Source organism: Amblyomma mixtum, chromosome 4 (assembly GCF_055824585.1).
Source record: "Amblyomma mixtum isolate Tamu chromosome 4, ASM5582458v1, whole genome shotgun sequence".
NCBI classification, from domain to species: Eukaryota; Metazoa; Arthropoda; class Arachnida; order Ixodida; family Ixodidae; genus Amblyomma; species Amblyomma mixtum.
Window position 1 is genome coordinate 28,750,417 of NC_143015.1, and position 15,663 is coordinate 28,766,079.

The 15,663-nt window shown below is 47.5% G+C and overlaps 1 protein-coding gene across 1 annotated transcript in view; it reads right to left on the bottom strand.

The window, feature by feature from the left end:
- The window catches only part of LOC149346030 (fatty acid synthase-like), a 179,046-nt gene extending 163,677 nt beyond the window's left edge, over positions 1-15,369 (bottom strand). Inside the window, exon 1 of the mRNA XM_089541238.1 lies at positions 15,231-15,369. Coding sequence (XP_089397364.1) covers positions 15,231-15,369 — 139 coding nt within the window. The remainder of the gene's footprint in view (positions 1-15,230) is intronic.
- Positions 15,370-15,663: the final 294 nt, after the last annotated feature.

Genomic DNA, 15,663 nt, shown 5'->3' on the forward strand with positions numbered 1-15,663 from the left:
CATCTCATCTCGCTACGTTCAAAAAGTTTCGTAATGACTTGACTAAGCAGCTAAGAAAAGCAAGAGAACTATACTATCAGAAGATGTTCGGTTCCAACGTAAAGCGGACTGACTTAATATGGAATAACTTAAATGCACTGATGGGTCGGAGCGAGAAAAAACAGATAGTTGAAGAAATTTTTTATGAAGGACAGATATTAAAAGGAGAAGAAATGGTAAATATCTTTAATGACTACTTTGTTAACAGAGATTTTACTAAAAACCCGACAACATCATACAAAACTTCAGGGCAGAAAAACTCTAGCACAATATTTTTTGAACCAACAGATGCAAATGAAGTGTGCTCTCTCTTTTTGAGTTTAAATAATTCTCATAGTGTTGATGCCGATGGTATACAAATAAGACCCGTGAAGTATGTGATACGTATAATCAGCCCCATTCTAGCGCACATTTTTAATCTCTGCATTTCTACCGCTGTTTTTCCAACAAAAATGCAAGTCGCCCGTGTGATAGCCTTATATAAGAAAGGTGATAAAAATGATGTATCTAACTACAGACCGGCGTCAATTCTTCCTGCCTTCTCGAAAGGTCTAGAGAAAATCATCCTAGATAGAATATCGCGCTTCTGCAGCAAGCATAATATTATAACTACTTCGCAATATGGTTTTAGAAGGGACAGGTCTACAGAGCTGGCGCTGTTGGACCATAAGGAATATATTCTAAAACAGTTTGAAGAGAAATGTATTGTTATGGGTATTTTTGTTGATTTTAGCCAAGCCTTCGATTATATTAGTCACACTATCCTTTTTGAAAAATTGCATCATTATGGTATACGGGGACATGTTTTGGCTCTGCTCAAAAGTTACCTATCAAATAGATTTCAATATGTCGACATAAATGGTCTCATTTCTCACAGCAAAAAAATAATTTCAGGAGTCCCACAGGGTAGCATTTTAGGCCCTGTCCTATTTAATTTGTACATTAATGATATTGTACACATCTGCTCAGATACCAAGTTCGTTATATATGCCGACGATACGAGTGCTTTGGTGTCATCACGCTCTGAAGCTGAAGGAATTACTAAAGCAAATAATGTTCTGCGCAAATTGGACTCGTGGACTTCCAGCAATAATTTAAAACTTAACGCAAACAAAACAAAGGTGGTAATTTTTCGACCCAAAAGTAAACAAATTTCGTTACAAGGAACCGTAATGTTTAGATCCGCAGCCATTGATGTGGTAGATACTGTCAAGGTGTTAGGGGTATATTTTAATTCAACTTTACAATGGAATAATCATGTAAATAGTATAATCAGCAAACTGAGCTGCATAACTGGAATTTTAAATCGCAACCGCTATACTCTTCCAAAAAAAGTTAAACTAATGGTCTATAACGCTCTCTTTGTCTCCCACCTAAACTACTCTCATTTAGTCTGGGGAACAACAACAAAAACTAATCTGTTGAAGCTTGAAAGGCTACAGAAAAAAATAGTACGAATAATTGAAAACGTTGAATACACAGCACCTTCTTCACATATCTTTGCTTCGCTTAATTTATTAAAAGTAAGAAATATATACGAATACAAATTATGCAGGCAGTACCGTTTAAGCGTCCAACGAAAGAGTACAGTTTTTACTGAAATGGCAGAATTAAGGCCCAATTATCCCACCTACAGCACCAGAACTCCAGAACGATGGAAAATTCCAAAATGTCGCACTGCCTATGGACAACAAACACTCCGGTATAATCTTCCGCGATTATTGAATGCTGCAGAAAAAGAAGCCGCTGATGTATCCAATATGTCTCTTCCAAATATGTACAAATATTTTGCTACTCATACTTTTCTTTTTTTGTGTGAATGAACGCACAGATCTATCCTTATGTTCGACTGTTTATTGTTCGACTGTTTATTGTTCGACTGCTTATTGCCCCACTCTGCTGCTGTATACACTGTAAGGGGGCGGAGGATTTTTCAAGCCGCAAATGCACGGCTTTTCCCTCCGCCTCCTTCCACTTCTTTGTGGAGAATAAAACTTGTATGTATGTATGTATGTAAAAAGCAGCGTCGAAAAAATGGGTGGCTCAAGCACTGAAATTCGCGCTGAGATCTCTGGCATTAAAGAGTCAATTGACTTCATGAATGAGGGTTTGAAAACTTCAAGGCCGATGTGGAAGGTTTTCGTCGGGAGCTTGCGGAAGTCAAAAAACAAAATGAACATTATCAGAAAACAAATGAGCTTTTGAGAAATGAACTGCAAGAGACAAAAAAAGAGATGTTAGAGCTAAAGCAGTTGAAATCAAGGGACTTCCACTTGCTCCGAATGAGGACCTGTTCAGAAGGTGGCTTCTTGCCTGGGTGTCGAACTTGCCGAGTCTGACATTGATGTAGTGCATCGAGTGCGCTCTAAAGATAAGGATAAGCCAAACGTGGTGGTCAAGTTTGTCACAAGGTCTATCCGAGATAAAGTGCTCAATGCTGCTAAAAAGACCAAACTGAACACGAGACTGCTTGGTTTTGAAGAACAAGAACCCTTGTTTGTTAATGAGCACCTGTGCGTTGAAAACAAAGTACTACTATCTAAAGCAAAGAAAGCAGCTAAGGACCACAACTGGAAGTTTGTTTGGTTGTCACAAGGAAAAATTTTGATGCGTAGGGCAGACAACTCCACTGTTCTGCACATCACAAGTGAAGGTGACTTGGCCAACGTTGTGTGACTTTTCTTTTTTTCTGTCGTTTAGATCTTAGCATGACATTTTTTCTGTTTCTTGTGACATGGCTTTTACGTTTCAACAAGTTGACGATTTGATGCGTGATAAAAGCTTTTCAATTTTGCATTGTAACGTGCGCAGCATACGAAGTAACCTAAATAACTTGATTGTACATATGGCAAGGTATGAATCCTGTTTTGATGTAATAGCCGTGAGTGAAACGTGGCTCAAGCGTGATGAAGTAGTCTCCTTCCCGGGTTATAAATTTTTATCCCAGCCACGGGATACACGAGCAAGGGGAGGTGGGGCAGGGATGTTTGTCAGAGATAGTGTCTCCTACCAGCTAATGGGAGTGGCGTCTGTTAGTTTTGACTGCATTGAAACCCTGTTCATAAAACTTCAGGATGGTTTGATGGTTGGTGTAGTTTATCGGCCACCAAACACATCGATAATGCAGTTCGTTGAGAAGTTTGGAATGATTCTAACAGAATGTTTTCATGGGCGCCACTCTAATATTGTCATAATGGGCGATCCCAAATTAGATCTAACACATGGAGTACAGAACAGCTACACTTTTCTTCTCGAATCATTTGCCTTACGTAACCTTATTACAGAACCTACCCACGTAACAAGTACTTCAAGTACTCTAATAGATCACGCCCTCTGTAATATTGTCCCAGGTGTGCTGGCCGGTACCTGCGCTGAGGTGGTAGCCGACCATTCACCTATTTTTCTTGTAATAGAAAAAGACCTGCCTTCACAAGCGCATTTGACGCAGTGCAAAATTCGTAGTCAGATAAACTATGTAGCACTACGTGAAACATTAGAACAAGCCGACTTCACTACGGCATATGATGAAAACGTCAATACTGAGTGTAAGAACTTTTTAGACATCCTTAAAAATGCCATTGAACAGAGCTCGCTGCCGAACACTAATAAATACAGCCAGCCAACGTGTCCTTGGATGAATGCTGAAATATTAGCAGTGCTAAAAGATAAGGACAAATGGTATCACAAATGGAAGCAGTTGAGATCAAACGAATACTACCTAACCCAGTATAAGCGTTGCAGGAACTTGTCTGTATCTCTTATGAGGAAAAGAAAAAAGGAATATTATTCATCACTGGTGAAACAGGCGCATGGAAATACAAAAAAAATTTGGGATATAGTGAACGACGCAATCGGCCTGCGATCCAGTACAGCAACACTCCCTGAGACAGTTGACGAAGACACAGCAGAATCATTGAATACCTATTTTACCTCCATTGGGCCTACGGTTGCCGCGCAGGTTCATGCTTACGCACCTACGGCGAGGATGCCGGAACGTGTTAAGAACAGTTTTGCTCTGCCTGACATAGACATTATGGGGGTCTATTCTTGTAGTAACGCTCAAAGGGCTAGAAGCAGTTGTCGCTCTCTAGCACCAGCGTGCCAGCCCTAGCAGTCAGAGCTGTGACCCCCAACCCGCGGTGCGGTAGGTCGCAACCACGGCGGGTTCGGGCCAGAGGGGACAAACACGAGTATGCTACTCGGAGGAGCGTTTATTGCTCCCGAGCAATACAGTGCAGCAGCAACAATACAACCGCCGTAACGAGCGAGGATGTTCCGCTCGCGTACGGGGGTGGAAAACACAAAGGGCAGAACGCACGCAAAAATGTGGGGGAAGTAGGTTCCGCTCACCTCGCGTGGTTCCTCGCTCACGGCCCGCGGCGGTCAAGTCACACACGGTGGCCGGGCGATAAGGGCAGCGGTCTCCGTGGCAGATCTCCGATCCGTGCGTGTGCACGGCTCCCGCCAGAAGACGAGCGAGCCTCGGGAGAATCGCGTCTCCTCCCGGGCTGTGGAGAGGAGGTCTCTCCGTTGTAAGAGGGGAAAGAGGGAAAGTCTCCGCGGCGGGGAGCGAAAGGAAGCGGGGGTGGCGAGAGTGCCCTCCCTCGCATAACCTCCCGAACGGCGCGCGCAAAGCATCGCGTGATAATTACGCGCGGCCGTTACAATGGGGCAGGGGATTCATGTGTATCCCCACATCCCCCCCTCCTTAAAACTGCCCTACGGCCGAGAAGTGGCCGCGTTCACGAAAAGGGTATACCGAGTGGGGCCGGCGATACGCCGTTTAACTTTAAAACCAATTAAGACAAGATTCAGCTCACAGCCAGCAGTGCCGTCAAGGCCGTGGACGCCAGGGCAGGAAGGTAGTGTAGACGACCGCCATGGACGACTGTGGAGCCCAGGGTTGAAGGGGGTCGATGACCGCAGGTCCCGTGAGTCGGCCAGGGCAGCCTTGCCGGGACGCGCGGGCGGCAGGCAGGCTCAGGGCAATTACGCACCGCGTCGTAGCGTACGGCAGGCCCCCACTCAGCTGGATGAACCGCTTGCTCTTGGCTCGCCCTCTTTTCCTCTGGTTGGGGGGTGACAAACGCGCGCCGACCCATTTTCCCTCTGCCGCAGAGAACTTGCGAGGCGGGCCCAGCGGGGCACCAAGCTTCCCTTGTGGGCGAAGCCGCTGCCGCGGGGACAGGGGGACTCCAAGGCGGCCTCTCTGCTGCAGTTTTCGCCATGGTAGACACAGGCCCCGGTTTCCCCGAATTCTCGTTCGCTCGTCCCGCGGCCGACCGGAAGCTGTTCTTCTTCTGCGCAACTTGGTGGCGACAGCGGGCTCTTGGCTCCGGAATGCGGCCGCCTTCCAAACGGCCTGGCCCTCGGTGTTCGAAGAAGCAACGGTCGTTGCGGCGTCCGCTGGCTCTCCTCCGGGCACGCTGTGAAGGCTGGCCTGCGGCTGCAAGGCTGTCTTTTCTTCCTAGTTACATTACCAATTTACACTCTTTTTTTTTGAGCTAGTCTAACCCCTCTCGGTCTTTTCCGACGAGAAAGCGTGTGCTTGCTCCGGAAGCCGTGGTGCGAAATATGGAAGGGGTGTTCCGTCCATATTAAGCAGGAGAAATTACTCCCTGCGCGTTGGTCAGAGTTGTTTCTGCCGTGGGCGCAAGTTGTAACGAGGCGCCGGGCTCTGTTGTCGAGCCTTGCGTCTCGGTGCGGCTGCCTGCTGGCGGGGGAGGGTGTTCTCCGCAGGCCACTCGTTCCCTCTGGCACACGTCGCACGAGCGGGCGTAGCGTATCGCATCCCGCTTCATGCCAGGCCAGGTAGCGAGGCGGCACAACTTGAGGTAAGTCTTAGGGCCACTCGCATGCCCAGCGATGCACGTGTCATGAAAGTAGCGTAAAAGTGCTCCTCTCAGCGTGCGTGGAATCACCACCTTGAAGGACTCGTGTGTATCCTTCTCGGAGGGGATATATCTCAGCAGGATGCCATAGGAGTCGAGCAGATAGGAATCCATCGCGCTCACAGCATTACCAGCTGTGTTAGAGCGCCCCGCACGGACAACAATACCAGTTGCCTCCATGTGCGCCGCGGCCGCGCCGCCCGGCTCCCTGAGCCCGTCGAACACTTTTCGACAAAATGGACCCTCCCGCTGTGCCTCCAATAGCTCCCTTCTGCTGAAAACGCTCACCACTGAACTGATGCCTTCAAAGTGGTTTACGCTTTCGCCCTGGGAAGGCGGGGTGTCCCTTCCCTCGGGGCGTTGTGTGAGCTGCGCGGCAGTCGCGCTGCTCTGGCTGTCGGGCGCGGCGGAGTGGGCAGTGTTGTTACTTCCCAAGCCGTCAACGGGCGCGCGCGAAAGTGCGTCCGCCACCACGTTGTTCTTGCCCCTCCTGTAGCGCACGGTAAAGTCGTAACGCTGGAGGAGTAGCGCCCATCGCGCTAGGCGTCCGGACGGCTCGCCTAGGCGTCTCAGCCAAGTGAGTGCCGTGACCAGGATGTTGCTGCTGAGAAGCCGTATTGGACAACCACAGCAGGGACTGGATGTCAATCCCGCTCGCCGCCATGGCTAGTCTGTGTGTCGGCAGTCGCTCACACAGACACTCGGTTTGTCACACCTCTGGCCCCACGTTGGGCGCCAAGAATATGGGGGTCTATTCTTGTAGTAACGCTCAAAGGGCTAGAAGCAGTTGTCGCTCTCTAGCACCAGCGTGCCAGCCCTAGCAGTCAGAGCTGTGACCCCCAACCCGCGGTGCGGTAGGTCGCAACCACGGCGGGTTCGGGCCAGAGGGGACAAACACGAGTATGCTACTCGGAGGAGCGTTTATTGCTCCCGAGCAATACACTGCAGCAGCAACAATACAACCGCCGTAACGAGGGCGAGTGTTCCGCTCGCGTACGGGGGTGGAAAACACAAAGGGCAGAACGCACGCAAAAATGTGGGGGAAGAAGGTTCCGCTCACCTCGCGTGGTTCCTCGCTCACGGCCCGCGGCGGTCAAGTCACACACGGTGGCCGGGCGATAAGGGCAGCGGTCTCCGTGGCAGATCTCTGATCCATGCGTGTGCACGGCTCCCGCCAGAAGACGAGCGAGCCTCGGGAGAATCGCGTCTCCTCCCGGGCTGTGGAGAGGAGGTCTCTCCGTTGTAAGAGGGGAAAGAGGGAAAGTCTCCGCGGCGGGGAGCGAAAGGAAGCGGGGGTGGCGAGAGTGCCCTCCCTCGCAAAACCTCCCGAACGGCGCGCGCAAAGCATCGCGTGATAATTACGCGCGGCCGTTACAATGGGGCAGGGGATTCATGTGTATCCCCACAACATAGAAGAAATAATGACTGCAGTCGGCAGCCTTTCAGCCGGCAAGGCGGCAGGACCTGATGCAATACCCGTTACACTGATAAAAAACAACATTGATATACTAGCGATCCATCTTTAACCATCTTTAACCATTCATTGGCAAATGGAATATATCCTGACGAGCTGAAGGTTGCAAGGGTTGTACCTATTTATAAAGGCGGTGAGCGATCTGATCCGCGAAACTACAGACCAATATCGGTATTAAATGCAATTAATACAGTTTTTGAAAAGGTTCTTTGTAAACGTATACAAAATTTTCTAAATAAATATAACATTATATGTCATAATCAGCATGCCTTCAGGCCCCAAAGGTCAACGTCAACCGCAGTTCTTGTTCTTTTACAACTTATGAATTCTGCACTGCATAATAACAAGCTGGCCATAGTAGTATATTTAGACATATCAAAAGCTTTTGATACGGTAGATCACACAATACTACAACAGAAATTGGAAACCTACGGTTTAAGAGGGAAAATTTGTGATCTAATTAAAAGCTATTTTACAGGACGGAAACAATATGTTGTCGTGAACAATTTAGCCTCACTATCGCAAAGCATTAATCTAGGTGTGCCTCAGGGCTCCGTGCTTGGGCCGCTATTCTTTTCCCTGTATATTAATGACTTTCCATCAACGCTGAAATATTCGAAAGCTGTAATATATGCCGATGACACTGCATTACTTTTTACAGGGGAAAATTTAGAGGCACTTAAATGTATAATTAATGAAGAGCTTAGTGAAGTTTCGCAGTGGTTTAAAAGTAATCGGTTAACTCTTAATACTTAGAAAATAAAGTACACCGTGTTTCACTCGCGCAGGAAGAACATGAACTACGAGCATATATCTCTAACTATCGACAACACGACTCTGCTGAGGGTGCCTCAATACAAGTATCTTGGTGTCCTGTTCGCGTCTGATATGCACTGGAAAGAACAAATTAATAATATTTGCTCCAAATTAGCCTATGGCTGTCATGTTTTACTAAAGGCCAGGGACTGCTTTGATCTTCCAATTCTACGCATTCTGTATTTCACCTTTGTGCACAGTCAATTATCTTATTGCCTGGAAGCATGGGATGGTATATATAAGACATACCTAGATCCTGTTTATCGCCTTCAAAAACGAGCTATTCGTATGATAACTTATTCAAATAATACATACCCCAGCAGGCCACTATTCCAGCAGCTTCGTATCTTACCCCTATCAATGGCATATAAACTGAAGATAGCTGAAATAGTAAACAATGTAATAAAATCTAACAACCCCCTGCCCCTTAGTTTATTTAGATTACCAATGAAACAAACAAGAGCTGCAACTAACAATCTATTTAATTTACCACCTTGCTACAATATGTACGGCCGGAGACTCTTAGAATACAGCGGAGCCCATGTGTGGAATGAAATCCCGAATGAAGTTAAAGAAAAAAATAACTTTTCGGCATCTGTAAAACACTATTTAATTTCCATGTAAATGTAGGAATCAATTGTGTGTTTTAATCTTGAAGTTTTTTATTTTACACGATCTGCAGTAGTATTGTGCTTGTTTTGTATTTGGACCCCTCACTAGCCATAAAGGCTATGGGTCCAACCAACAGTTTGTGTACTGTTTCTGAGAATAAAGAAAAAAAAATAAAAAAAGCCCTCCCTCAAGGTCGCTCGAGGTTGGGCGTATGCAGGGCACTCGCAGAGCACGTGAAAAAGTGTTTTGAGAGGTGTCACCGCGCTGGACATACACAGCCCTCTATCGCTCTATCTGTCGATGCGCTCTATTTGCCTTCCAAATACAGCCAATGCGCATGTGGGGCAAGCAGACGAAGTCGCGGCGGGTGAAAGCCCAAGCGTCCAGAGGAGAGACGAGTTGCGCGGAGGTGACACGTGCGCCCAAGTGGCTAGCGAGTGCGTGTCGATGTATGATAAGACGCGCGGAGTGGTGCAATGAGATGTTTTTATTGAGGGGCACAGAGGGTTGGTGCGCCTGGCGAGCGTGGAGATCAGCTGATTCATTTCCTTCAATGCCCACGTGAGAGGGGATCCTTGCACCTTGCTATAAAAGGCGATGACGTGCAATAAACCACAGTTGCAGTAAGCGCCTTGTTCGTATTCGTCCTGTCCACTCTTGCGCCTTGTATCATCGAGTCATGCACCAACTTGCCGATCAGTAGATACTTCTGAACCAATGAAAGGAGAGTGGGAGACAGGTTAGCTATGTAAGTGTAGCTCACCGAACCTGGCGACTAGAGCGAGGGCAATTGTGCGGCCTTTTTCTGGTTAAAGAAGGGCTTGAGGAACTGAACGGGAGTCCGTCATGACAGCCGCTGGACTGGGGTGGGGCATAGAGAGGAGGAAATCAAGTTTTAGGGCTAAACCAGCCAGTCCGGCAGTTGTTGAAGAGGCTGGTGTGGAAAGGCTGCACTTTAAGTGGACGCCAAGCGCAAGTATGATGCAGGCGGCTGCTGCTTAGCTGCTACCTTCAAGCACAGATCCGTCAGTATAAAGGAAAGCGCATTGGTTCAGCGTCTCACTGAGAACTGAAGAGATTTCGTATTGCAGCGCACATTGAGGTGAGCGTTTTTTTTTTTTCGAGGTGATGCCAGGGAGTTCGAGATTCACCTCCGGACGCTTGAAAGTGTGGGGAGGCCTCGGGTGATATGCGAAGGTCGGGGCTGTACCTAGAAGCCCCGTGAGGAGATTGAGTGCTCTTCCTGCTCTTGTAAGTTTGTGGTTACGTATGTAGGAGAGGACGGGGTGCACTACGAGCGCGAGTCATGCGCTCCAAGTGGCTAAGAAGAGTTTTAGTAGCGCTGAGCGACACAGGCCAAGAACAAGATTCGACGTATATCGCCGCGATTGGAGAACTCCGAGGAGGTCCGTAAAACAGTCTGACAGCTGCTTGAAGACCAGTGTCGAGAGTGCGCCACTTGGTAGGTGCGAGTTTTACAAGAGGGATGGTGCAGGCAATTTTTGAAGTCGCCACCGCTTCATATATGCGCTAACACAACGGAGGCGTGAAACCATTCCCACGGACGAAGAAGCGGTAACGTTATCGCGCAACTCGGGTGGTCTCCTTGCGAAGAAACGGCTGCGGAAGCCCATTAGACGTGAGTTTATATGGAGGCCCAAGTAACGCACTTGTTTGCTCCAGGATAGAGATTTGCCATCTTCTTAGAGGCGAACAACGTTTCTGCGTGCTGAAGATCCACGGCGATGCACTAAAAGTTCCTCATTTTGACCCGAAGATACTCTAAGGCGGACGTTGCGAAATAAATCCACAACGCGGTTGCGGATGTGCCCGAGCAGCCGGACTGTAGGAAAGCAGTTAATATTAGGGGGGGGGGGGGGGCAGCAACATCATGAGCGTTGACGGCGAAGCGCACATCACTGCTGGCCGAAAGGTGGATGTAGTCCGCAAGACCGGCAAGGAAATATTGAAGAGAAATGGGCTTAAAACACTGCCTTGTGGAAATGCGCATGGCACAGAATGGGAGTGACCTAAAAGCCCCATCAACGCGCGCGCGCATTCTTCGGGCACGAAGGAAGACCGAGACATACTTAAGAAGTTTATCAGAGTACACTGTGGGGCCAGTTGGTCATACATAATCTGAACGAACAAACGTAGCGTTTAAACAGGACACAGAAAGATGAGGACAGGACGGGGCTAGCCCCGTCCTGTCCTCATCTTTCTGTGTCCTGTTTAAACGCTACGTTTGTTCGTTCAGATTAAGAAGTTTATCACTGATTCATATACTATACAGGGCGCTGAGATTGGCATAGTGAGGAAGTTAGTTAAACGCACTTTTGGCGTCGAGGAGCGCAAGAAAACTAGAGCGTCCGGTGAAGAGTGCTTGTTCCATTGTCGAGACTACATCAGTGATACAAATAGCATTAGCGCGCAAACGTCTAAACCCGCTCTTTCTTTTTTTTGGGGGGGGGGGGGGCAAAGGCGTTGAGGTTTTTTGGCTGCCCGTTCAAGCCATGATAGGGCCATGGCCTCCATAACTTTGCCAGCCGCCGAGGTGAGAGATGCTGGAGGATATGAATTAATTTTCGGTCTAGGTTTGCCTTGCTCTTATTGAGGCCAATCGAGGTTCTGCAGCATTTGGTATGCCATACCGTCTGCTCCAGGAGCTCTGTAGGATTTATTACGATTGAGAGCGCAACGAAGTTCTTAAAAGGTGAAATGGACAGAGCAGAGTGAACGTAATTCATCCCCAGCTTTGCAGGACAGGAGAGGGAAGTTGGTCGGCTCAGCCTATAGGCAGGAGCGGCTGCGAAAGGAAGGTTGTTTGCCGACGGAGAGGGTGCAGCCTTCAGTGTAGGTGAGGGATGCCCTCTTCACGTCGCTCGGGCGTCGGCGTATCGGAAGAACGCGAACTTTCTGGAAAGCTGTCCCCCCCCCCCCTCCCCCCCCCCCCTCCCCTAAGACGAATGGCTACGCTCGGCTGGCGCGAGAAGAAAGAGTTAATACGTTCTGCATAGCGCACCCGTGCAGCCGTGAAGTGCCCTTACGACTCCCGGGTCAACACCACTCTTCCAGCCTCGCACCAGCGAGACAGCGTGTGCCAGCCTGCGGGACGGCTCCGTGGTGATCCTCCGGACGTCGGACTGTGGCAGTGCTCCGTGAAAACATTGTGTTTTGTCTGTCTCTCTCTTGCCTTAGCGCACTTTAAGTGACATAGTTCTCTTGTATTGTAGTCTCTCTCCAGTGTTGCTTTGCACAAGCTGCATGGAATTGTAGATCACTTTGTATGTGTTCGTGCGAGTATTCAAAATCCTCTGTAACATCTCTTTCTATATAATGTCTGTTTTGTTTTGTGAACCTTTGGCTCCGACCCATGCTCTGGCTTGCGACCGGCGAAAGCAGGCCGCCAGACGATCCCCCCCCCCCCCCCTGTCACTTGGTAGCTGGTGTCTGGCTGAGCTTGCCACACTGAGTCGAGGGCACCTCCTCTGAGAGCGACACTGCTACACCCAAACGCTCTAAGAGTGTCGGATAGTGCAAGCATAGGTGCACGTAAAGGTGACACCAAGTCCACATCTTCTCCTTGACTTTGGCTGGGCTTTCGTTACAACGTGTTTGTTCCCTGGCCCACTCTGGTGGTGGTGGTCGTGTAAATGTACAGGTGGGATAAGTATGAGTCGCTAATTTAAGTGATTGCGGCTCTGCTACTGTTATATAATACGAGCGGTAGAGAGGTGATGGATAAGTTATCATTTAATAAGGGAAGGTACCGAGCGGATGGTCTTAGCATGCTCTCTCTCTGCTCTACGGTTATTGCAGTGGATTATCTTAGTGCGCACACTGTTCTCTTCCTGTCTCTCAAGCTTACATCAATCATTTTTTTTCTATTGCTCAACGCTCTTCAGAGTTCAACCTTCTTTGTTCCTCTTCATGTTTATTGACGATACGTGAGCACCAGCAGTTTATATAGTTTTCTGGGGAGGGATGCGGGTAAATTGTCTTTCACCATCTGAGTGCCTGCCAAATGTACTGCATCCCATTCTTCGTCTTCTACTTATTTAGCTCTGAGTTTCGTGATCAGCTGTCACTTCCTTCCTAACTAGACTGACTACCGAGCTTCTTCCAGCACTACACTGCCAGTTGGAAACTGCTCTTTCCTTCTGAAACTGTTGAACATTGCTTTAGTCTCCTGCATAATGATTTCTAGAGCTACCGTTCTGATTTGCCCGTCTAGGTCATTTATCATGCTCTACGAGTCGTCTCGTGAGTTTTTAGCGAGGCATGCCATAGGCGATTTCCAGATTACAAGGTACTCTCCGTTATCTCCTCTCCCCACCTCTTCCTAATCCAATCATGTGCAAACCTAATGTAAACACGCGGCGATTACCACTGGAGAAATTGTACCTTCCTGCATTATATTCTTCATTATTGGGATGTTATAACTTCCTCTATAGGCGGCTATAGCGGCTGCATCGCCACTGCAAATTTTTTTTCAGCCTCTTTTTCATATGCTTCTTCTGCACCTTGCTTCCGCAATTCCTGCATGACTACTGAGGCTTCGAATAACTAAAGTATTTCCCGTAATATGTCAGCTTCATAATAGGGGCAGGTTAATATTCTGCAAATGTCTCCATCAACTGACTCGTAGTGTGAATATGGGGTATTTTTGCGCAGCGTTTATGAAGGTCAGCATGGCTCTTTTGTGGCTTGGAGTCGAAGGTTGGCCTAATTGTATCAGCGACTAGCTTAGGAAATACTTTTTTAGGCAACGGACGGTAGGCTGACTGGTCTGTACTTTTAGTTCGAATTCACTACTCAACGAGCTCAAACACAACGAAGAATCTTGTGCGGAGCCTCGGAGTAACTCAGGTAAGCTCAGCTTAGTTTGTTGGAGCGTCGCGCAATTTCCAGGCAACGGGAGGAAGCTCGGATAAGGAGCTTCGCGGCATCTGCAGCCAATGAGAGGGGAGCGTCGTGCCGTGTTTGCTCTTGACCACTTCTGTCCTGCGTTGTTGAGGCCATGCCAGATTCTCTATATTAGTATTACTTACATCACTTAATTTCCACTCAAAGTTTAGCTTTGCAACCTCTGCTATCCCTTCCTATAGTAATAGTTGTTTTCATTGTTCAGCGTTTCTTAGCCAGACATTTCGGTTCTGAGATAGCTTAACAGTTCATTTTCCAGCCACAGTACCTCTTACTAACTTCGCAATGATGAATGACTGATTATCATTACTGCTAAACTATGATGCAGTTTTGAAAACCAGCTTTAGGGACAACACGGAACGGCCGTCATGATTTCTCCTATGCTATACTAAAAAATTACGACAGTAAAAAAACTGTAATTGGTTGTTTCACTGTATTGAATAACTCAGTCTGAGAAAACTTATTTCTTTTACAACTTCTCTCTGTGATTACTCTTTTTTCAGGTGATTAAGCTTTATTAAACAACTCGGTGCGAGAAAGCTTATTTTTTTCCAACTTCGTTTTGTAATTAATATTTTTTTTCAGGTAACAAGTTAAGCTTTATATAAGTACAAATTTTCCGTCTTGGAGGAGCAGTACATGCCGGTCATACATATCAGAGGAGTTTCACCGCAGATTTCATTTGCATCGGTGACTGGCGCCTGAGTAACAGATAGTAATGAGGACCGATTGTAACGGAAATATTGGCTATAAGCAGCCATAAAATAGCGGCACCTATTATCAGTGGGCTTACCTAGCTGACCATGAGCAGCACGGCGTAGAATACGAAGGTCAGTTCCAAAAACCACCGGCATTTTTTTCGGAGAGAAGCGAACGCATTAACAAAACAAAATTCGGTTATTGTGAGCTGGTGTGAGACGTTGCAGTTTTCTTGCTGTGTTCTAATGTATTTATGAAGACACTCGGAATAGTTCTAGTTTTTTCGAACCGCATGCGTTTCTGAAAGCAAAGATCTAATGTTTTTTTTTTTTTGCTGAGTTCCAAAGTTACGGTCGCAGTGGTTTCGGTCGATGCTAAAAATAGAGGAGATTGTCAGGTAGGTGCGTCTCATGCTCGCAAGTGGCTTCACTTAAGAGGGCTATAATCCTTAATCTTTGCAATGTCCTAGGGTGCACATGTACGTAGGCCTTGAAATTCTAAGCTCGATTCAGACGCGTATGCTGAGACAATTCGCTGAGTCACTTTTTGATTAAATGACAACTTTCTATCACTTTTATTTTTAGTCTGCGGTCAGCATAGAATCTTATTCTTCAAGGGGAGCGTTGTTACGTAGACTTCTTAAAACTGCCCGGAACTACTAACTGTAAGACTTGCGCACGCGAAACGAGAACATGTATCCTTTGCTTTTCGGATGCATTCCTCTAGTGCAGATCGAATGACAGAGGTTATGTCACTGCGGGTGGGGCACATACCTCGAGGCCAGCGAGCTTCATCATCCGTGACAAAGTCGACGCCCGCGTAGAGTTTTTCCTTGAACTCAGTTAAACTGTCGGCTTGGGGAAATCGAGCAGCGAAACCAGTGATCACAATGTCGTCTTCTGCCACAGCCATCTGGAATTACAAGGGAAAACAGTACACGCTTTCAAGAACGGCCTTTTGCCGATTCCGCTGTTGCGAAAAACTGCAGTACTTGAGGCAGGCTACTAATATTCTCGAGCTAAAGTGCACAAGAGTTTGTGCAATCTGCTATATTGAAGCGGACAGGGATGAAAGGCTGACGTAGCTAATTGGCCCTGTCAGTGCACGTGCGTCACTAGACAAAGTGACACAGGTCACCTTGACATCACCCTCGTGGAGCCGTATGAGAGGTCATCAAACGAGGCTTCCCTTTTTAAATGGTTTAAA